This window comes from Lampris incognitus, chromosome 2 (assembly GCF_029633865.1).
Source record: "Lampris incognitus isolate fLamInc1 chromosome 2, fLamInc1.hap2, whole genome shotgun sequence".
Classification (NCBI taxonomy): Eukaryota; Metazoa; Chordata; class Actinopteri; order Lampriformes; family Lampridae; genus Lampris; species Lampris incognitus.
Window position 1 is genome coordinate 148,589,541 of NC_079212.1, and position 27,049 is coordinate 148,616,589.

Genomic DNA, 27,049 nt, shown 5'->3' on the forward strand with positions numbered 1-27,049 from the left:
CATATATGGAACAAAGTCCCGGTAAACTTCAGATCTGCTGCAACTCTTTAAATTAAGGCTGAAGACCTCCCTGTTTGCCGCTGTCTTCGATTAAATAAAAACTGAAACTTTTGATTATCATCTCACACTGCAATGTAACTTTTACTCTATCTTTTTATGTTTTGAAATGTCTTTTTACATTTTGTCTTAATGCCTTGTTGCTGAAATGTGCTATACAAATAAATCTGCCCTGCCTTGTGGTATTAGCAGCAGCAGTAGCTGCCATACTAGAATTAGCAGTAGTGGTATTAGCAGTAGTAATAATACTGGTAAGAGTGATGACGTTCCAGCAGTACTGTTGTGATATTTGCGATTATATATTGAAGGTATATATTGAAAATGGTGGCGGGAATTTACGTTTGCAGTGGCCTCACTCAGTACTGGTGTGGGAAGGTGGTGGTGCGAACTTATGTTTGCAGCGGCTTCACCCAGTACCATCCATGCAGTGTCTTTGTCCACGTCTTCGTCTAAGTTTGTGACTTCATTTGATGGCTGGGAGAGCTGGTGCTGGATTGGCTGGTCTGCTGTGTCCTGTAGGTCCAGGGACCACGGCCCTGCCTGGAGCTGCGCTCGAAGAGCAAACACCAAGGGCGGTCTGACAGGATGCGGAAGTGGGGCAAGCTAAACTAACTGTTAGCGCATGCAGACCGGCGGTTCCGATAACACCAAGGGTGGTTTGGCGGCAGCCTCGCCTAGCGTTGACTGTGTTTTTGGTGTTGACATGTGGAGTTCGGGGGGGGGGGGGCGAAAGTGTCTGGCTGGGAGGGCTGGCGTTAGATCGGCTGAGGGAGCCTGGTCTGCTGCGTCTGGTGGGCCCAGGGACCACGGCCCTGCCTGGAGCTACAACCGAAGAGGAAACACCGAGGGTGGTCTGACAGGATGCAGAAGTGGGGCAGGCTAAGCTAACTGCTAGCCCATGCAGACCAGCAGTTCCAACAGTCAGCCTGGCCGTTCGCGCTCTTCAACAGTGAATGTTTTTTTTGGGGGGGGGGGGTTGGATATATTTGTTTTTGTCGTTTTTGGGTTTTTTTTGTAGTTTGGATATATGTTTTTGTCTTTGGGTTGCACTGCTATGGGCTGGGGGAAACAATATTTCATTTCATTTCATGTACACAAGTGCATGAAATGAAACGACAAATAACTACCCCTGATCCGTGATATTTAGTATACTGTATATTCAGTGTATCTGCACTGGAGAGAAGAGGAATGAAAGTCAGCAGGAGCAAGATGGAGTACATATGTGTGAATGAGAGGGAGGACAGTGGAATGGTGAGGATGCAAGGAGTAGAGGTGACGAAGGTGGATGAGTTTAAATACTTGGGGTCAACTGTCCAAAGTAACGGGGAGTGCAGAAGAGAGGTGAAGAAGAGAGTGTAGGCAGGGTGGAGTGGGTGGAGAAGAGTGTCAGGAGTGATGTGTGACAGAAGGGTACCAGCAAGAGTTAAAGGGAAGGTTTAGAAGATGGTGGTGAGACCAGCTATGTTGTATGGTTTGGAGACAGTGGCACTGATGAAGAGACAGGAGGTGGAGCTGGAGGTGGCAGAGATGAAGATGATAAGATTTTCATTGGGAGTGATGAAGAAGGACAGGATTAGGAACGAGTATATTAGAGGGACAGCTCAGGTTGGACGGTATGGAGACAAAGCAAGAGAGACAAGATTGAGATGGTTTGGACATGTGTGGAGGAGAGATGCTGGGTATACTGGGAGAAGGATGCTGAATATGGAGCTGCCAGGGAAGAGGAGAAGAGGGAGGCCAAAGAGGAGGTTTATGGATGTGGTGAGGGAGGACATGCAGGTGGCTGGTGTGGCAGAGGAAGATGTAGAGGACAGGAAGAGATGGAGACGGATGATCCACTGTGGTGACCCCTAATGGGAGCAGCCAACAGTAGTAGTAGTAGTAATAGTAGATATTCAGTATATTAGCATGCAACACACACACACACACACACACACACACACACACACACACACACACACACACACACACACACACACACACACTCCCTCTCCCTCTCTCTCTCTCTCTGTACCTGCTGGGTTGTGTTGCAGTACTTGGCACAGCCTTTACTGAGATCCGGTTTTAGAGGAGGCATCTCATATTCACATCCTCTCAAGTGACTTTCCTTCACACACAGACAGAGACAGACAGACAGACAGATAAATAGATAAACAGACAGACAGACAGACAGATAAATAGATAAACAGACAGACAGACAGATAAATAGATAAACAGACAGACAGACAGACAGACAGACAGACAGACAGTAAGGTTTAGTAGAAGTCATTGTTTCAATAATATTGTCCATGTCCCACGTCTTTAGTTAACTGTTTCCTACAGCTGCCTGTTAAAGCATGCTGACTTGACAGACAGCCATGAAGACAAGAGAGAAGTGAGTCAAAAGAAGACCAGAACCAGACTCCTCCACATACCCCCAAACACCCCTACGTACCCCGCTGACAACACCTCGCAGGACACAAACAAATAAGGTGTCATCAGGACAGCTCATGTATTAGAAGTACAAATGTTACTGTATCACAATGGTGGTTTGACAGTAAAGGTACAGCCAGTAATGTCCTGTGCTGCCGTGGCTCTGTGGAGAACTGTGTGGAGAACTGTGTGGAGAACTCTGTGGAGAACTGTGTGGAGAACTGTGTGGAGAACTGTGTGGAGAACTGTGTGGAGAACTGTGTGGAGAACTGTGACAACATGAGCAGTCTATTGACAAGAACCATGACCGGTTACCACCGGGTCTATAAACGAGAACCGTGACCTGTCACCACCGGGTCCATAACAAGAACCATGACCTGTCACCACGGGGTCCATAACAAGAACCACGACGGGTCACCACCGGGTCTATAACAAGAAGCATGACCTGTCACCATCAGGTCCATAACAAGAAACATGACCAGTCACCATCAGGTCCATAACAAGAACCATGACCTGTCACCACTGGGTCCATAACAAGAACCATGACGGGTCACCACTGGGTCTATAACAAGAAGCATGACCTGTCACCATCAGGTCCATAACAAGAACCATGACCTGTCACCACTGGGTCCATAACAAGAAGCATGACCTGTCACCATCAGGTCCATAACAAGAAACATGACCTGTCACCACTGGGTCCATAACAAGAAACATGACCAGTCACGACTGGGTCCAAAACAAGAACCACGACGGGTCACCGGCGGGTCTATAACAAGAACCATGACCTGTCACCACCAGATCCATAACAAGAAGCATGACCTATCACCACCGGGTCCATGACAAGAACCATGACCTGTCACCACCAGGTCCATAAGAAGAACCATGACCCGTCACCACCAGATCCATAATAAGAAACATGACCGCTCACCACTGAGTCCATAACAAGAAGCTTGATCTATCACCACCGGGTCCATAAACAAGAACCATGACCTGTCACCACCAGGTCCATAACAAGAACCATCACCTGTCACCACCGGGTCCATAACAAGAACCATGACCTATCACCACCGGGTCCATAACAAGAACCATGACCTATCACCACTGGGTCCATAACAAGAACCATGACCTGTCGGGTCCATGACAAGAACCATGACCTATCACCACCAGGTCCATATTGTGAATCTGAGAACTGGCGAAACTGACAGGCTCAAAAGGAGGTGAACGTGAGTGGCTCACAGCAGCTGGGGGCATTAGTTATGTGCTGGAAACTTAAACTCTGGTGACAGATGGATCGGCTGTACGACAGACTGGTGAGGATGTATTAACATAACAACTCTGAGTCCAATCTGTCATGCAGTACATAGATACAGTACATACAGTAGATGCAGTTTAAACAGTACACACAGTAGATCCAGTAGATCCAGACAAGGGGAGTTGGTGAGCAGTAGTTTCCTCTGCCTTGTCTGACATGCTTTAGGTGACGGACTGGGTCTTTATGGGTCTGACAGCAAGTTTCTATTCAGCCTGTCTCAAACCAACAACTCTCCTCTGTTAGACTGGGCCAACCTGAACACTTACAGAGGAAGCAGGGCTTCGGTGGAGGAGCCGAGGCATGACTGAATACAGACCATAACACCAAGCAGACGGACGGCCGCTACATGAGACTTTCTCCAGAACAGACTGGATTCTGATACCCACGTCCACACCACTCAGAGAGCTATCAGTTCCATGGAACTACTCGGATCTCTGACCAGTCACCCGCCTCAGGAACACTGAACATGCAGAAAAACTGCTGCAGATAAGCTGCGTTGTCAAACTATGATAAAAAAAAAAATCAAACGATTCACTGACAATGAAAGAAGATATTTAATAAATATTAAGATTCCTGACATAGTCCCAATAATACTATGCCACAGTTATAAAGTATTGGTCAGGGGGTGTGTAATTTCCTGTCGCTCTGTTTAAAATGTGAAAAGATTAAAAAAAAATGAATCAATGGATGGATCCATCTCAGCAGAGCGACTCAGCCAGGAGAGTTGGCTTGTTCTGTTTCACACGGCAGGGAAATATTGTGAGTCTGGAGAGACGTGTGATTAGAGCCTATCTCCTATTCAGCAAAAAGCTCCATTTAGAATTACAATTAAACTGAAAGAGGAAATATTTCTGCAAATCCAACAAGCATCAGATCCTGTTTCCAGCATCACCACAAAGAACTTTACTCCTCTCCACATTGGGCTCAGGACACTGGTTCTTTAAACATTTAGATACATTTTTAAAAGTGTTGAGCACAACTGACGGAGACTAATCAGAGATGACTGACTGAAGTTGGACATTACTGACAATAGATCTCCTGGAGAAGACTGACTGTCATGATTTTTACAGGACCACTGGTGATGTTCTGGCTCTGGCTTTATCCTGTTTAACTGCCCAGTGGTGAACTACATGAATGCCTTTGAGCAAATATAATCCTTCTTTGTGAACCACAGACCATCTAAGTGCCTGTAAGAGTACTAAATAAAGATGTAACATGTAACAATACCTTACAAAACACAGTATGTGAGAAAACACATCGACTTCGGATAAAAGAAATTTAAAAAAAAGCTTCCTCTTAAATATCAACAGGTTTAGAAGCATGTTGTCCCCCTGAGGGATGTGGACGGGCTGCTCTTCATCACCACTCTCATTTGTTTTAGTACTTGAACTGTTGGCATTCAAAGTTACACCTTTACACAGGTGATATGCCTAAAGATGCCTGTAATAGAAACAGTAGCAGTACTAGCATAAATACTAATAGTAATAGTAATAACAGTAGCAGTACTAGCATAAATACTAATAGTAATAACAGTAATAGTAATAACAGTCATATTAATAACAGTCATAGTAGTAACGTTAACATTAATAGTGATAACAGTAATAGTAATACCAGTAATAGTAATAGCTGTTACCAGTTCAGTGCTGCCCTCGGGACAGTGAGTCTCATAGAGATAACTGCAAAGAACACAGGTACCCTGAAAACAATCACACACACACACACACACACACACACACACACACACACACACACACACGCTATTTCAGCATAGTTGTGTTGGGTTATTATTGTGTAGTTGTATAAGTGTGTAGTTGTTTAATACTGTAGTGTGATATAGTTTTGCAGTTGTATAGTAATGTAGTTGTGTCGTAGTATAGAGGGTTTTTTGGGGGGGGGGGGATTTTCCTGTTTTCTCCCCAATTGTATCCGGCCAATTACCCCATTCTCCTGAGCCACCCGGTCGCTGCTCCACCCACTTTGCCGATCCGGGGAGGGCTGCAGACTACCACATCTCCTCCGATACATGTGGAGTCACCAGCTGCTTCTTTTCACCTGACAGTGAGGAGTTTCACCAGGGGGACGTAGCTCGTGGGAGGATCACACTATTGCCCTCAGTTCCCCCTCCCCCCCTCGAACAGGCACCCTGACCAACCAGAGGAGGCACTAGTGCAAGCAACCAGGACATATACCAACTGTAGACACAGCCAATTGTGTCTGTAGGTATGCCCAAACAAGCCGGAGGTAACATGGGGATTCGAACTGGCGATCCCTGTGTTGGTAGGCAACGAAATAGATTGTTACACTACCTACATGCCCATTGTAGTATAGTGTTGTTTAGTAAAGTTGTGTTATTGTGTAGTAGAACAGTGGCGTAGTTGTATCTTTGCTGTGTAGTGTAGTTGTGAATTGGAATAGCTTTGTCATTGTGCAGTGATATAGCGTGTTTATTTGTGTAATTGTGTAGTACATTTGTCAAGTTTTGTAGTGGTGTAGTTGTATAGTCGTGTAATAAAATTGTGTGTCTCACCACGGTGATCTTGCTGCTGATGACATCACAGCGGTGAGGCAGGATGGGGACGATGGAGGGTGGGACTAACAGGCCATCAACCATATGGATGATCCCATTGGATGCTATGATGTCAGTGTTGTCTAGAGAGGCACTTTTCTCACCCAATAAAATCTTTCCCTGAAAAAAGACAGACAGACAGACAGATAGATAGACAGACAGACAGACAGACAGACAGACAGACAGACAGACAGACAGACAGACAGACAGACAGACAGACAGACAGACAGACAGACAGACATATAGATAGATAGACAGACAGACAGACAGACAGACAGATAGATAGAAAGATACACAGACAGACGGATCAATCGATAGACAGACAGATAGATAGAAAGATAGACAGATCGACCGACAGACAGACGGACGGACGGACGGACGGACGGACGGACGGACGGACAGACAGACAGACAGACAGACAGACAGACAGACAGACAGACAGACAGACAGATAGATAGATAGATAGATAGATAGATAGATAGATAGATAGATAGATAGATAGATAGATAGATAGATAGATAGATAGATAGATAGATAGATAGATAGATAGATAGATAGATAGATAGATAGATAGATAGAGTGAATCCATCAGGGAGACTTACATTGTCAGCCACAGTGATCTTAATCACTTGGTTGGCCATGGTCTGTATCTGGGGCAGACTGGCCAACTCATCCACAGTTAGCTAGAGAGCCAGAAAAACAGGGAGAGACTTTAATAAACCCTTTATTGCACCACTATAAAACGTACAAAATTCATCACCTACTCAAAATCTGCACTTAAAAAACATAAATATAAAAATAAAAGAAATGAAGAAACTATTTGTTTTTGTTCATTGTTGTCACATGATTATCAGAAGGTTGGGATCAACTCACAGTAGTTCTACACTACAGTACTGCCCCTGCTGAGCCTCCAGACCATCAGCCATCGACACACATGTGCAGCCCTAAAGCATGACATTTAAAGACCTCCACAACCCACATGCAGGGGCTGCTTTTTCTGTTAGCCAGATAGCTAGCAGTCCCAACTATAGAACTGAGTGTCTGGAAACTGTTTTTCCTGGCTGAATACTCTGGACCAAACAAAAATAACTTGAAAGAGAAACCCTTCAAACCTCGAAACCCTGAACACAAAGAACACAGCAGACCCACTAACCTCCAACACTGAATGAACACACTCACTGAAGTCTCAACGTGCAACAGAACACGAGACCCCCGTGGCAAGAATACTGCTGTGTGTCTGTTCGTAGCTATCATCCGTGCACTATCATCCGTGCGCTATCATCCGTGCGCTATCATCCATGCACTATCATCCGTGCGCTATCATCCGTGCACTATCATCCATGCGCTATCATCCATGCGCTATCATCCGTGCACTATCATCCGTGCACTATCATCCGTGCGCTATCATCCGTGCACTATCATCCGTGCACTATCATCCGTGCACTATCATCCGTGCACTATCATCCATGCACTATCATCCGTGCGCTATCATCCGTGCACTATCATCCATGCACTATCATCCGTGCGCTATCATCCATGCGCTATCATCCATGCGCTATCATCCGTGCGCTATCATCCGTGCACTATCATCCGTGCGCTATCATCCGTGCGCTATCATCCGTGCACTATCATCCATGCACTATCATCCGTGCGCTATCATCCGTGCGCTATCATCCGTGCGCTATCATCCGTGCACTATCATCCATGCACTATCATCCGTGCACTATCATCCATGCACTATCATCCATGCGCTATCATCCGTGCGCTATCATCCGTGCACTATCATCCGTGCACTATCATCCATGCGCTATCATCCGTGCGCTATCATCCGTGCGCTATCATCCATGCACTATCATCCGTGCGCTATCATCCGTGCGCTATCATCCGTGCACTATCATCCATGCACTATCATCCGTGCGCTATCATCCGTGCGCTATCATCCGTGCGCTATCATCCGTGCACTATCATCCATGCACTATCATCCGTGCACTATCATCCATGCACTATCATCCATGCGCTATCATCCATGCGCTATCATCCGTGCACTATCATCCGTGCACTATCATCCATGCGCTATCATCCGTGCGCTATCATCCGTGCGCTATCATCCATGCGCTATCATCCGTGCACTATCATCCGTGCACTATCATCCGTGCGCTATCATCCGTGCGCTATCATCCGTGCACTATCATCCATGCGCTATCATCCGTGCACTATCATCCGTGCACTATCATCCGTGCACTATCATCCATGCGCTATCATCCGTGCACTATCATCCGTGCACTATCATCCGTGCACTATCATCCATGCGCTATCATCCGTGCACTATCATCCGTGCACTATCATCCATGCGCTATCATCCATGCACTATCATCCGTGCACTATCATCCGTGCACTATCATCCATGCGCTATCATCCGTGCACTATCATCCTTGCGCTATCATCCGTGCACTATCATCCGTGCACTATCATCCGTGCACTATCATCCGTGCACTATCATCCGTGCACTATCATCCATGCCCGATCCCCTACTCCACAAATGAAGGTGTTTCTTCCTCCCTTCCTGCCCTGGGGTCATTGCTGGGAGGGGAGTTATTATCAATATCATATAAACAGGTACTATCAGTACTACATGTGGTGTCTATGTGCAAATGCAGAGCATTCATGATCCATCTCTCTGCACTCACAACATTCCACGTGGCCCAGCCCAGCAAACTATGCGGTGCCAAGTGTAGCAGCCTGTTTCCTGTTTCGCAGACAGAACGTTTCTTGTGCCACGAACAAACCATATAACACCGTTTCGGCAGGGGGACGTAACACGTGGGAGGATCACACTATTACCCCCAGTTCCCCCTCCCCCCTGAACAGGCACCCCGACTGACCAGAGGAGGCGCTAGTGCAGCAACTAGGACACATGCCCACATCTGGCTTCCCACCTGCAGACACGGCCAATTGTGTCTGTAGGGACACCCGGCCAAGCCGGAGGTAACACAGGGATTTGAACCAGCGATCCCCATGCTGGCAGGCAACGGACTAGACCACTACGCCACCTGGACACAATACCGTAATGCCTTTTGTCCATGAAAACACACATCTATCTAAATATCTGTCCGTCCATCTGTCTGTCGTCTATTTGTCTTTCCGTCGTGTAGTGACAGAGACGTTTCATCTGGTTAGGGGTGAAACGTCTCTGTCACTAGACGATGCTCATACCTGGATTACTGAGCATGCACAAAGACTTTCAGTAATACAGTAAAATAGCGACTTGGACAAAATGGACAATCGATGGCATGGAATGATGACGGTACAGCGCATTCTGCATTTTGTGCCACAAAAGCATAAACACGGGCCTAGGACGTGTGTTTCGTGGACGGAATTATTTTTGTCTACAAAAAGAGTTTCTTTTGTCCACAGAGTGCTGCAGTGCATTCAGCCCTTTGTCCACGAAATGAAAAGCACAATGGTCAGTTCAGTGCATGACAGGAATCATCCGTGTGGTTTCCTGGGCAGGGAAGTACGTGCTAACTTCAAGAAAATGCTGACGTGTTTGTGTTTCTGGTGGACAACAGGCGCTACGGTCTTATCGGGTTTTGTAATGAAGTTACTATGTCTTGTAAAACAGAAGGCATTCTGTCTACGAAAAAGGGGTCTGTACACTGGGCCCCATAGCATAGCATAGACTACTACTACTACTACCACTACTACTACTACTACTACTACTTCTACTACTACGACTACTTTCGGCTGCTCCCGTTAGGGGGCGCCACAGCGGATCATCCGTTTCCATCTCTTCCTGTCCTCTGCATCTTCCTCTGTCACACCAGCCACCTGCATGTCCTCCCTCACCACCTCCATAAACCTCCTCTTTGGCCTTCCTCTTCTCCTCTTCCCTGGCAGCTCCATGCAGAAACCACCAGGTTTAAAGAGAGTCAAAGAACAACAAGTTGAACTCTGAATGAAACCTGCAGTGCGTGTGTAAAACATGAACGCTGCTGAGACGAACATGTTCGAGTTCAGAGTCTTTACATGCGAGCCTGACACTGGCAGATAAACTGGAGCTGCAGAATTCCTTCTCCGACAGCTGGCGGGGAATACAAGACATAAGCTCTGACATCATCTCAATCAGATGAGCCACACGTCGTTTCTTCTTCAAGAACAAAACCGTCGTCCTGTTCATCCTTCATGCTGACGACAAACGACCATATCCAGTCTGTTCCCCTACAGCTATCAAAGCCTCTGCAACACTGGAACCTGGTCCAATCCCAGACAACAAGAGACAGAAGGCAAGAACAGCAGACAGACAGAGAGGGAAGGCCAGGGAGAAAGAGACAGAGACAGAGGTCTTACCGCAGCATGGGAGAACATGTGATGCTTCAGCAGCTCCTGGAGTTTATGTTTGGCCTGTAAGACAACACACCACCACCATGAACATGACAGCAGATCACCATGACAACGCATCCACCACCATGAACATGACAGCAGATCACCATGACAACACATCCACCACCATGAACATGGCAACACATCCACCACCATGAACATGACAACACATCCACCACCATGAACATGACAACAAATCCACCACCATGAACATGACAACACATCCACCACCATGAACATGACAACACACCACCACCATGAACATGACAACACATCCACCACCATGAACATGACAACACATCCACCACCATGAACATGACAACACACCACCACCATGAACATGACAGCAGATCACCATGACAACACATCCACCACCATGAACATGACAGCAGATCACCATGACAACACATCCACCACCATGAACATGGCAACACATCCACCACCATGAACATGACAACACATTCACCACCATGAACATGACAGCAGATCACCATGAACATGACAACACATCCACCACCATGAACATGACAACACATCCACCACCATGAACATGACAACACACCACCACCATGAACATGACAACACACCACCACCATGAACATGACAACACACCACCACCATGAACATGACAACACATCCACCACCATGAACATGACAACACACCACCACCATGAACATGACAACACATTCACCACCATGAACATGACAACACACCACCACCATGAACATGACAACACATTCACCACCATGAACATGACAACACATCCACCACCATGAACATGACAACACACCACCACCATGAACATGACAACACATTCACCACCATGAACATGACAACACACCACCACCATGAACATGACAACATATTCACCACCATGAACATGACAACACATCCACCACCATGAACATGACAACACATCCACCACCATGAACATGACAACACACCACCACCATGAACATGACAACACATTCACCACCATGAACATGACAGCAGATCACCATGAACATGACAACACATCCACCACCATGAACATGACAACACACCACCACCATGAACATGACAACACATTCACCACCATGAACATGACAACACATCCACCACCATGAACATGACAACACACCACCACCATGAACATGACAACACATTCACCACCATGAACATGACAACACATTCACCACCATGAACATGACAGCAGATCACCATGAACATGACAACACACCACCACCATGAACATGACAACACATTCACCACCATGAACATGACAACACATTCACCACCATGAACATGACAACACATTCACCACCATGAACATGACAGCAGATCACCATGAACATGACAACACACCACCACCATGAACATGACAACACATTCACCACCATGAACATGACAACACATCCACCAGCATGAACATGACAACACATTCACCACCATGAACATGACAGCAGATCACCATGAACATGACAACACATCCACCACCATGAACATGACAACACACCACCACCATGAACATGACAACACATTCACCACCATGAACATGACAACACATCCACCACCATGAACATGACAACACATTCACCACCATGAACATGACAACACATCCACCACCATGAACATGACAACACATCCACCACCATGAACATGACAACACACCACCACCATGAACATGACAACACATTCACCACCATGAACATGACAACACACCACCACCATGAACATGACAACACATTCACCACCATGAACATGACAGCAGATCACCATGAACATGACAACACATCCACCACCATGAACATGACAACACATTCACCACCATGAACATGACAACACATTCACCACCATGAACATGACAACACACCACCACCATGAACATGACAACACATTCACCACCATGAACATGACAGCAGATCACCATGAACATGACAACACATCCACCACCATGAACATGACAACACACCACCACCATGAACATGACAACACATTCACCACCATGAACATGACAGCAGATCACCATGAACATGACAACACATCCACCACCATGAACATGACAACACACCACCACCATGAACATGACAACACATTCACCACCATGAACATGACAACACATCCACCACCATGAACATGACAACACATTCACCACCATGAACATGACAACACATCCACCACCATGAACATGACAACACATCCACCACCATGAACATGACAACACACCACCACCATGAACATGACAACACATTCACCACCATGAACATGACAGCAGATCACCATGAACATGACAACACATCCACCACCATGAACATGACAGCAGATCACCATGAACATGACAACACATCCACCACCATGAACATGACAACACATCCACCACCATGAACATGACAACACATCCACCACCATGAACATGACAACACATCCACTACCATGAACATGACAACACATCCACCACCATGAACATGACAACACATCCACCACCATGAACATGACAACACATCCACCACCATGAACATGACAACACATCCACCACCATGAACATGACAACACATCCACCACCATGAACATGACAACACATCCACCACCATGAACATGACAACACATTCACCACCATGAACATGACAACACACCACCACCATGAACATGACAACACATTCACCACCATGAACATGACAACACACCACCACCATGAACATGACAACACACCACCACCATGAACATGAAAACACACCACCACCATGAACATGACAACACATCCACCACCATAAACATGACAACACACCACCACCATGAACATGACAACACATTCACCATCATGAACATGACAACACATTCACCACCATGAACATGACAACACACCACCACCATGAACATGACAACACATTCACCACCATGAACATGACAGCAGATCACCATGAACATGACAACACATCCACCACCATGAACATGACAACACATCCACCACCATGAACATGACAACACATCCACCACCATGAACATGACAACACATCCAACACCATGAACATGACAACACATCCACCACCATGAACATGACAACACATTCACCACCATGACCATGACAACACATCCACCACCATGAACATGACAACACATTCACCACCATGAACATGACAACACACCACCACCATGAACATGACAACACACCACCACCATGAACATGACAACACATCCACCACCATGAACATGACAACACACCACCACCATGAACATGACAACACATCCACCACCATGAACATGACAACACACCACCACCATGAACATGACAACACATTCACCACCATGAACATGACAACACATTCACCACCATGAACATGACAACACACCACCACCATGAACATGACAACACATTCACCACCATGAACATGACAGCAGATCACCATGAACATGACAACACATTCACCACCATGAAAATGACAACACATCCACCACCATGAACAGGACAACACACCACCACCATGAACATGACAGCAGATCAACATGAACATGACAACACATTCACCACCATGAACATGACAACACATCCACCACCATGAACATGACAACACACCACCACCATGAACATGACAACACATTCACCACCATGAACATGACAGCAGATCACCATGAACATGACAACACATCCACCACCATGAACATGACAACACACCACCACCATGAACATGACAACACATTCACCACCATGAACATGACAGCAGATCACCACCATGAACATGACAACACACCACCACCATGAACATGACAACACATTCACCACCATGAACATGACAGCAGATCACCATGAACATGACAACACATCCACCACCATGAACATGACAGCAGATCACCATGAACATGACAACACATCCACCACCATGAACATGACAACACATCCACCACCATGAACATGACAACACATCCACCACCATGAACATGACAACACATCCACCACCATGAACATGACAACACATCCACCACCATGAACATGACAACACATCCACCACCATGAACATGACAACACATCCACCACCATGAACATGACAACACATCCACCACCATGAACATGACAACACATCCACCACCATGAACATGACAACACATCCACCACCATGAACATGACAACACATTCACCACCATGACCATGACAACACATCCACCACCATGAACATGACAACACATTCACCACCATGAACATGACAACACACCACCACCATGAACATGACAACACATTCACCACCATGAACATGACAACACACCACCACCATGAACATGATAACACACCACCACCATGAACATGACAACACACCACCACCATGAACATGACAACACATCCACCACCATAAACATGACAACACACCACCACCATGAACATGACAACACATTCACCACCATGAACATGACAACACATTCACCACCATGAACATGACAACACACCACCACCATGAACATGACAACACATTCACCACCATGAACATGACAGCAGATCACCATGAACATGACAACACATCCACCACCATGAACATGACAACACATCACCACCATGAACATGACAACACATCCACCACCATGAACATGACAACACATCCACCACCATGAACATGACAACACATCCACCACCATGAACATGACAACACATCCACCACCATGAACATGACAACACATCCACCACCATGAACATGACAACACATCCACCACCATGAACATGACAACACATCCACCACCATGAACATGACAACACATCCACCACCATGAACATGACAACACATCCACCACCATGAACATGACAACACATTCACCACCATGACCATGACAACACATCCACCACCATGAACATGACAACACATTCACCACCATGAACATGACAACACACCACCACCATGAACATGACAACACATTCACCACCATGAACATGACAACACACCACCACCATGAACATGATAACACACCACCACCATGAACATGACAACACACCACCACCATGAACATGACAACACATCCACCACCATAAACATGACAACACACCACCACCATGAACATGACAACACATTCACCACCATGAACATGACAACACATTCACCACCATGAACATGACAACACACCACCACCATGAACATGACAACACATTCACCACCATGAACATGACAGCAGATCACCATGAACATGACAACACATCCACCACCATGAACATGACAACACATCCACCACCATGAACATGACAACACATCCACCACCATGAACATGACAACACATCCACCACCATGAACATGACAACACATCCACCACCATGAACATGACAACACATCCACCACCATGAACATGACAACACATTCACCACCATGACCATGACAACACATCCACCACCATGAACATGACAACACATTCACCACCATGAACATGACAACACACCACCACCATGAACATGACAACACACCACCACCATGAACATGACAACACATCCACCACCATGAACATGACAACACACCACCACCATGAACATGACAACACATCCACCACCATGAACATGACAACACACCACCACCATGAACATGACAACACATTCACCACCATGAACATGACAACACATTCACCACCATGAACATGACAACACACCACCACCATGAACATGACAACACATTCACCACCATGAACATGACAACACATTCACCACCATGAACATGACAACACATCCACCACCATGAACAGGACAACACACCACCACCATGAACATGACAACACATTCACCACCATGAACATGACAGCAGATCACCATGAACATGACAACACATCCAACACCATGAACATGACAACACACCACCACCATGAACATGACAACACACCACCACCATGAACATGACAACACATTCACCACCATGAACATGACAACACACCACCACCATGAACATGACAGCAGATCACCATGACAACACATCCACCACCATGAACGTGGCAACACATCCACCACCATGAACATGACAACACACCACCACCATGAACATGACAACACACCACCACCATGAACATGACAACACATCCACCACCATGAACATGACAACACATCCACCGCCATGAACATGACAACACACCACCACCATGAACATGACAGCAGATCACCATGACAACACACCACCACCATGAACATGACAACACACCACCACCATGAACATGACAGCAGATCACCATGAAAACACATCCACCACCATGAACTTGACAACACATCCACCACCATGACCATGACAACACACCACCACCATGACCATGACAACACATCCACCACCATGAACATGACAACACATTCACCACCATGAACATGACAACACACCACCACCATGAACATGACAGCAGATCACCATGACAACACATCCACCACCATGAACATGACAGCAGATCACCACTATGAACATGACAGTAGATCACCATGACAACACACCACCACCATGAACATGACAACACACCACCACCATGAACATGACAACACACCACCACCATGAACATGACAACACATCACCATGACAACACATCCACCGCCATGAACGTGGCAACACATCCACCACCATGAACATGACAACACACCACCACCATGAACATGACAGCAGATCACCATGACAACACATCCACCACCATGAACGTGGCAACACATCCACCACCATGAACATGACAACACACCACCACCATGAACATGACAACACACCACCACCATGAACATGACAACACATCCACCACCATGAACATGACAACACACCACCACCATGAACATGACAACACATCCACCACCATGAACATGACAACACACCACCACCATGCACATGAAAACACATTCACCACCATGAACATGACAACACATTCACCACCATGAACATGACAGCAGATCACCATGAACATGACAACACATCCACCACCATGAACATGACAACACATCCACCACCATGAACATGACAACACATTCACCACCATGACCATGACAACACACCACCACCATGAACATGACAACATATCCACCACCATGAACATGACAACACACCACCACCATGAACATGACAACACATCCACCACCATGAACATGACAACACATTCACCACCATGACCATGACAACACACCACCACCATGAACATGACAACACATCCACCACCATGAACATGACAACACATTCACCACCATGAACATGACAACACATCCACCACCATGAACATGACAACACATTCACCACCATGAACATGACAACACACCACCACCATGAACATGACAACACACCACCACCATGAACATGACAACACATCCACCACCATGAACATGACAACACACCACCACCATGAACATGACAACACATCCACCACCATGAACATGACAACACATTCACCACCATGAACATGACAACACATTCACCACCATGAACATGACAGCAGATCACCATGAACATGACAACACATCCACCACCATGAACATGACAACACATCCACCACCATGAACATGACAACACACCACCACCATGAACATGACAACACATTCACCACCATGAACATGACAACACACCACCATGAACATGACAACACACCATCACCATGAACATGACAGCAGATCACCATGAACATGACAACACATCCACCACCATGAACATGACAACACACCACCACCATGAACATGACAACACACCACCACCATGAACATGACAACATATTCACCACCATGAACATGACAACACACCACCACCATGAACATGACAGCAGATCACCATGACAACACATCCACCACCATGAACGTGGCAACACATCCACCACCATGAACATGACAACACACCACCACCATGAACATGACAACACACCACCACCATGAACATGACAACACACCACCACCATGAACATGACAACACATCCACCACCATGAACATGACAACACACCACCACCATGAACATGACAACACATTCACCACCATGAACATGACAACACATTCACCACCATGAACATGACAGCAGATCACCATGAACATGACAACACACCACCACCATGAACATGACAACACATCCACCACCATGAACATGACAACACATTCACCACCATGACCATGACAACACATCCACCACCATGAACATGACAACACATTCACCACCATGAACATGACAACACACCACCACCATGAACATGACAACACACCACCACCATGAACATGACAACACATCCACCACCATGAACATGACAACACACCACCACCATGAACATGACAACACATCCACCACCATGAACATGACAACACACCACCACCATGAACATGACAACACATTCACCACCATGAACATGACAACACATTCACCACCATGAACATGACAACACACCACCACCATGAACATGACAACACATTCACCACCATGAACATGACAGCAGATCACCATGAACATGACAACACATCCACCACCATGAACATGACAACACACCACCACCATGAACATGACAACACACCACCACCATGAACATGACAACACATCCACCACCATGAACATGACAACACATTCACCACCATGAACATGACAACACATCCACCACCATGAACATGACAACACATTCACCACCATGAACATGACAACACATCCACCACCATGAACATGACAACACATCCACCACCATGAACATGACAACACATCCACCACCATGAACATGACAACACACCACCACCATGAACATGACAACACACCACCACCATGAACATGACAACACATCCACCACCATGAACATGACAACACACCACCACCATGAACATGACAACACATCCACCACCATGAACATGACAACACACCACCACCATGAACATGACAACACATTCACCACCATGAACATGACAACACATCCACCGCCATGAACATGACAACACATTCACCACCATGAACATGACAACACATTCACCACCATGAACATGACAACACATCACCACCATGAACATGACAACACATCCACCACCATGAACATGACAACACATCCACCACCATGAACATGACAACACATCCACCGCCATGAACATGACAACACATTCACCACCACGAACATGACAACACATTCACCACCATGAACATGACAACACATCACCACCATGAACATGACAACACATTCACCACCATGAACATGACAACACATCACCACCATGAACATGACAACACATCCACCACCATGAACATGACAACACATCCACCACCATGAACATGACAACACATCCACCACCATGAACATGACAACACACCACCACCATGAACATGACAACACACCACCACCATGAACATGACAACACATCCACCACCATGAACATGACAACACATCCACCACCATGAACATGACAACACATCCACCGCCATGAACATGACAACACATTCACCACCATGAACATGACAACACATTCACCACCATGAACATGACAACACATCACCACCATGAACATGACAACACATCCACCGCCATGAACATGACAACACATCACCACCATGAACCTGTCAACACATCCACCGCCATGAACATGACAACACACCACCACCATGAACATGACAACACATCCACCGCCATGAACATGACAACACACCACCACCATGAACATGACAACACATCCACCACCATGAACATGACAACACATTCACCACCATGAACATGACAACATACCACCACCATGAACATGACAATACATCCACCACCATGAACATGACAACACACCACCACCATGAACATGACAACACATCCACCACCATGAACATGACAACACACCACCACCATGAACATGACAACACATTCACCACCATGAACATGACAACACATTCACCACCATGAACATGACAACACACCACCACCATGAACATGACAACACATCCACCGCCATGAACATGACAACACACCACCACCATGAACATGACAACACATCCACCACCATGAACATGACAACACACCACCACCATGAACATGACAACACACCACTATGAACATGACAACACATCACATGAACATGACAACACATCCACCACCATGAACATGACAACACATTCACCACCATGAACATGACAACACATCCACCACCATGAACATGACAACACATCCACCACCATGAACATGACAACACACCACTATGAACATGACAACACATCACATGAACATGACAACACATTCACCACCATGAACATGACAACACATTCACCACCATGAACATGACAACACACCACCACCATGAACATGACAACACATCCACCGCCATGAACATGACAACACACCACCACCATGAACATGACAACACATCCACCACCATGAACATGACAACACACCACCACCATGAACATGACAACACACCACCATGAACATGACAACACACCACTATGAACATGACAACACATCACATGAACATGACAACACACCACTATGAACATGACAACACATCACATGAACATGATAACATTCAGATTTTACGTTAGTACATCTATAAGTCATTAATGACAAACGAAATCCACCTCATTCCTGTTTTCTCTCTCCATCCCACATTCTGTCTCTCTCTCTGTCTCATCACTCTCTCTCTGTCTCATCACTCTCTCTCTGTCTTGTCACTATCCCTGTCTGTCTCTCTCTCTGTCTCTCATCACTCTCTCTCTCTCGCCCTGTCTGTCTCTCTCTGTCTCATCACTCTATGTCTCATCACTCTCTCTCCGTCTTGTCACTATCCCTGTCTGTCTCTCTTTGTCTCTCACCACTCTCTCTCTCGCCCTGTCTGTCTCTCTCTGTCTCATCACTCTCTCTCTCTTTCTGTCTCATCACTCTCGCTCTCTGTCTGTATCTCTCTCTGTCTGTCTGTCTGTCTCACTCTCTGTCTCATCACTCGCTCTGTCTCATCATACTCTGTCTGCCTGTCTCTCGCTGTCTCACTCTATCTCTCTCTGCCTGTCTTTCTCTATGATCTTACGTCATCCAGCATGTAAATGATGCTTCCATCTCTGGCCTTGTCCACTGCCTGGTTGGTGGGGATGAAGACGGTCAGGGGCCCCGGGCCCCGCAGAGGCATAGGTGCCCCACAGTTCTAGCAGTAGAAACACACATCATGTAAAGGTGAGGACATTTCTGGAAAATTCAAAGAAAGTCTCAAGACTGCAGAAAGACTGTAGAGACAACTGAGAGGTTGAAGGAATGAGACTGTAGACATTCCTGTCTGATAGCAACACATTCACAGTCACACATGTGAATAACCACTGCAAATGATCAAATCAAATAAGCAGAAATGCAGCGGCACTGAACACACAACTGTATCTCAAACACACACACACGGTGTTCTCTGGCCTTGTGAGTTCTTGGTCTTATAACTTTGTCCTTTAGTGATGCAGTAGTGACCAAAACTGCAGATGTGTTCTTGGTATTGAGAAACATCCTACTGTTATATGAGGACTGGAAGGAAACAACACACAATAATAAGCAACTGAAAGAAAGTTCACAGAAAGTGACGTACAATAAGAAGGATGTGATGTAGAATTGGCAGTAAGCAGTGGTGGCTGGCCAGTAGAGGGCGCTGGGGCACCGCCCACTTCAAAACTCAAGAGATGAAACTCTACTTAAACATGTTAAATATAATGTAGTTGTATAATGCAAATAATTATGAAATAAAAGTGTTTTCAGTGTGTGGACGCCTGTCAGCAGCATTACATATTGATTTGTGTCTGAGTACATATACTTCCTGGGTGAGGGGCGCCGGCCAAACCATACCTTATGTAAGCCCTCAAACTTGTGACCTGAGGCTGCTGTCTGATGGGTTTCTTTAGATTTTCCAGGGGGCGCAGTTCTGTGCAGTCCCAGACACTCCCACTTTTACTGGCAGTGAATTGGTATTGTTTTAATGTTTTCTGATCTAATGTGATTGGACAATTCTCGTGGCTGTGAATCATGTTCACACCCACCACCACGCCTCGTCTCAACTGTCAATCATCCACCGTCTACGAACCTGATAAAATCTATAGGCTACATGGTGCTTCTTAATAACTCTGTGACTGTGTGGACATTAAAGCAGCTGTCAGGTGTGCTGCACCCAGGTACATTGCGCCACCCCCACCCCCCCAACACTTTTAGCACCAGCAGCCGTCCACCACTGGCAGCAAGTGACACAATAAAAAGAAAGTAAAAAACAGTCAGCGGGAAGTGATATACAGTTAGCTAGAAGGCTTGTGTCTCGATGGTTACCCTAGATTAGTACAAACCCCAGTTCCAGTGAAGTTGGGACGTTGTGTAAAACGTAAATAAAAACAGAATACAATGATTTGCAAATCCTTTTCCACCTATATTCAGCTGAATACACTACAAAGACAAGATATTTAATGTTCAAACTGATAAACTTTGTTTTTTTTTGTTGCAAATATCCACTCATTTTGAATTTGATGCCTGCAACACGTTCCAAAGAAGCTGGGACAGGGGCATGTTCACCACTGTGTTACACCACCTTTCCTTTTAACAACACTCAATAAGCGTTTGGGAACTGAGGACACTAACTGCTGAAGCTTTGTAGGTGGACTTCTTTCCCATTCTTGCTTGATGTACGACTTCAGCTGCTCAACAGTCCGGGGTCTCCGTTGTCGTATTTTGCGCTTCATAATGCACCACACATGTTCAATGGGAGACAGGTCTGGACTGCAGGCAGGCCAGTCTAGTACCCGTACTCTTTTACTACGAAGCCCCGCTGGTGGACCACCTGCAGAATGTGGCTTGGCATTGTCTTGCTGACATAAGCAGGGACGTCCCTGAAAAAGACGTCGCTTGGATGGCAGCATATGTTGCTCCAAAACCTGTATGGACCTTTCAGCATTAATGGAGCCTTCACAGATGTGCAAGTTACCCATGATGCCATGGGCACTAACACCCCCCCCCATACCATCACAGATGCTGGCTTTTGGACTCTGGGCTGATAACAATCTGGATGGTCCTTTTCCTCTTTAGCCCGGAGGACACGACGTCCATGATTTCCAGAAACAATGTGAGATGTGGACTCGTCAGACCACAGCACACTTGTCCACTTTGCGTCAGTCCATCTCAGATGAGCTCGGCCCAGAGAAGCCGGCGGGCGGTGTTTCTGGGTGGTGTTGATATCTGGCTTTGGCTTTGCATGGGAGAGTTTTAACTTGTACTTGTAGATGTAGCGACCAACTGTGTTAACTGACGATGGTTTTCCCAAGTGTTCCTGAGCCCACGTGGTAATATCCTTTACACAATGATGTTGGTTTTTAATGCAGTGCCGCCTGAGGGGTCGAAGGTCACGGGCATTCAGTGTTGGTCTTGGACCTTGCAGTTTACGTGCAGAGATTTCTCCGGATTCTCTGAGTCTTGTGATGATATTATGGACTGGAGATGATGAAATCCCTAAATTCCTTGCAGTTGTACGTTGAGAAACGTTGTTCTTAAACTGTCGGACTATTTGCTCACACAGTTGTTCACAAAGTGGTGAACCTCGCCCCATCCTTGCTTGTGAACGACTGGGCCTTTCGGGGATGCTCCTTTTATACCCAGTCATGACACTCCCCTGTTCCCAGTTAACCTGTTCACCTGTGGAATGTTCCAAATAGGTGTTTTTTGAGCATTCCTCAACTTTCCCAGTCTTTTGTTGCCCCATCCCAGCTTCTTTGGAACGTGTTGCAGGCAACAAATTCAAAATGAGGGAATATTTGCAAAAAACAATAAAGTTTATCAGTTTGAACATTAAATATCTGGTCTTTGTAGTGTATTCACTTGAATATAGGTGGAAAAGGATTTGTAAATGATTGTATTCTGTTTTTATTCACGTTTTACACAACGTCCCAGCTTCACTGGAACTGGGGTTTGTAAAACTCAAGACACACTCGCAGCTGATTCAGCACAGCATTGCTTCACAAGCATCAGGAAAGTTTAGGCTGAGGTTAGGCTAAGCTTAGTGTAGGACCCAGCACTGCCCGTGAACTACAATTCCTATAACTCCCTGCTCAACTTCACCTGCTTGCATTCACATTTGGTTAGAATGAGATTAAGATTAGGTTAAAAATCCCACGAGAGTTTCTCCCAAATCTAGGGTTACCGTCTAGATGTGACCAGCAAGAACTTACAAACAGGAAGAAGGAAGTGACATAAACCCAGCAGGAAGTACATACAGTTCGACGCAGCAGTCAGACAAAGCAGTGACTCACATCCACCAGAGACAGGAAACGGTTGTACTTGTCATCCAGAGTCAGAATCTCTGCAATAGTTTTATCTGCAAACTGGAAGCGAGAAGATTACAGACACATCCAGTTCATACACACTAATCATATACACAATATTCACACACACACACACACACACACACACACACACACACGTAGAATTTGTTGGTTCCTACCTGCTGGTCACGGGGAGGAACAGGATGAGGGTTTATGATTGGCTGATCAATGATGTGGATTATCCCATTAGCTGCTGGAAGGTCTTCCTGTACCACTGTGTATGGTCTGCCTGGATCCTCCATCAGGATGAACCGCTGCACGCACACACACACACACACACACACACACACACACACAAGCACACACACACATACCAATTCATTCCTAAGGACAATGTAGTATGGCCGATTCACCTGACCTACATGTCTTTGGACTGTGGGAGGAAACCGGAGCCCCCGGAGGAAACCCACGCAGACACGGGGAGAACATGCAAACGCCACACAGAGGACGACCCGGGACGACCCACCAAGGTTGGACTACCCCGGGGCTCGAACCTAGGACCTTCATGCTGTGAGGCGACCGCACTAACCACTGCACCACCATATATATATATATCACGTTTTGTTTTTGTTTTTTTTCCAGAAACCATCACTGGTGTTGATGAAGGGGTGAACAAATGAGGAGTGGAATATTAAGATAGATGTAGCGGGGACAAACTTTAATACGTAGCAGCACAAGGCTGTTTCGTGCATCAAACACTCATCAGCTGCTGTACCAGAAAGAAAAAACCCAGCGAATAAACGCTATGCTGCCTCGCACCACGCCCATAGTTACGGTGCACAGCCACCAATGGGAGAGTAGGAAACATTTGAAAAGTAACATCAGGGACATTACAGCCAATGAGGGAGGGGCTGGGCCTTGATTTGAAAAGTAAGGGCTTAAAGGACCGGGGCACTGTCGGAATAGCACACTTTTAAATATAACGAAATAAAATAACATCCAGTGGGGTACTTGACATACATCATCTAGTGGAGTGGGTGTGGAGCACAGCTGAAAGAGCAGACAGGCAAAACATAGAAATACAACATCCAGAAAAGGTCATCACATGTATATCTTCCAGTGGGGGGGGATAATAAAGACAATGGCTTATTTGTAATTGCAAAGCAGATGTTTTTTCTGTGTCTACAGCAGGTAGCCTGTTCAGTTCTACTGTTCAAGGTGACATATCACATTTCTACTGTTCAGGGTGACATATCACATTTCTACTGTTCAAGGTGACATCATATTTCTACTGTTCAGGGTGACATATCTTATTTCTACTGTTCAAGGTGACATATCACATTTCTATTGTTCAGGGTGACATATCACATTTCTACTGTTCAGGGTGACATCATATTTCTACTGTTCAGGGTGACATATCTTATTTCTACTGTTCAAGGTGACATATCACATTTCTAATGTTCAGGGTGACATATCACATTTCTACTGTTCAAGGTGACATCACATTTCTACTGTTCAGGGTGACATATCTTATTTCTACTGTTCAAGGTGACATATCACATTTCTACTGTTCGGGGTGACATATCACATTTCTACTGTTCAAGGTGACATATCACATTTCTACTGTTCAGGGTGACATATCACATTTCTACTGTTCAGGGTGATATATCTTATTTCTACTGTTCAAGGTGACATATCACATTTCTACTGTTCAGGATGACATATCACATTTCTACTGCTCAAGGTGACATATCTTATTTCTACTGTTCAAGGTGACATATCACATTTCTACTGTTCAGGATGACATATCACATTTCTACTGCTCAAGGTGACATATCTTATTTCTACCGTTCAAGATGACATATCAAATTTCTACTGTTCAGGGTGACATATCACATTTCTACTGTTCAGGGTGACATACACTACCGTTCAAAAGTTTGGGATCACCCAAACAATTTTGTGTTTTCCATGAAAAGTCACACTTATTCACCACCATATGTTGTGAAATGAATAGAAAATAGAGTCAAGACATTGACAAGGTTAGAAATAATGATTTGTATTTGAAATAAGATTTTTTTTACATCAAACTTTGCTTTCGTCAAAGAATCCTCCATTTGCAGCAATTACAGCATTGCAGACCTTTGGCATTCTAGCTGTTAATTTGTTGAGGTAATCTGGAGAAATTGCACCC

The 27,049-nt window shown here is 45.7% G+C and overlaps 1 protein-coding gene across 5 annotated transcripts in view; it reads right to left on the reverse strand.

Moving 5' to 3' along the window:
* The window catches only part of stab1 (stabilin 1), a 280,261-nt gene that overhangs the window by 173,356 nt on the left and 79,856 nt on the right, over nt 1-27,049 (reverse strand). For all 5 annotated transcript variants that reach the window (XM_056273194.1, XM_056273192.1, XM_056273193.1 and 2 more), the window contains 8 exons: nt 25,038-25,172; nt 24,847-24,918; nt 21,618-21,731; nt 10,695-10,748; nt 6,950-7,030; nt 6,309-6,467; nt 5,415-5,477; nt 2,072-2,164 (listed from right to left, as the gene is read on the reverse strand). In XM_056273194.1, coding sequence (XP_056129169.1) covers nt 2,072-2,164; nt 5,415-5,477; nt 6,309-6,467; nt 6,950-7,030; nt 10,695-10,748; nt 21,618-21,731; nt 24,847-24,918; nt 25,038-25,172 — 771 coding nt within the window. The remainder of the gene's footprint in view (nt 1-2,071; nt 2,165-5,414; nt 5,478-6,308; nt 6,468-6,949; nt 7,031-10,694; nt 10,749-21,617; nt 21,732-24,846; nt 24,919-25,037; nt 25,173-27,049) is intronic.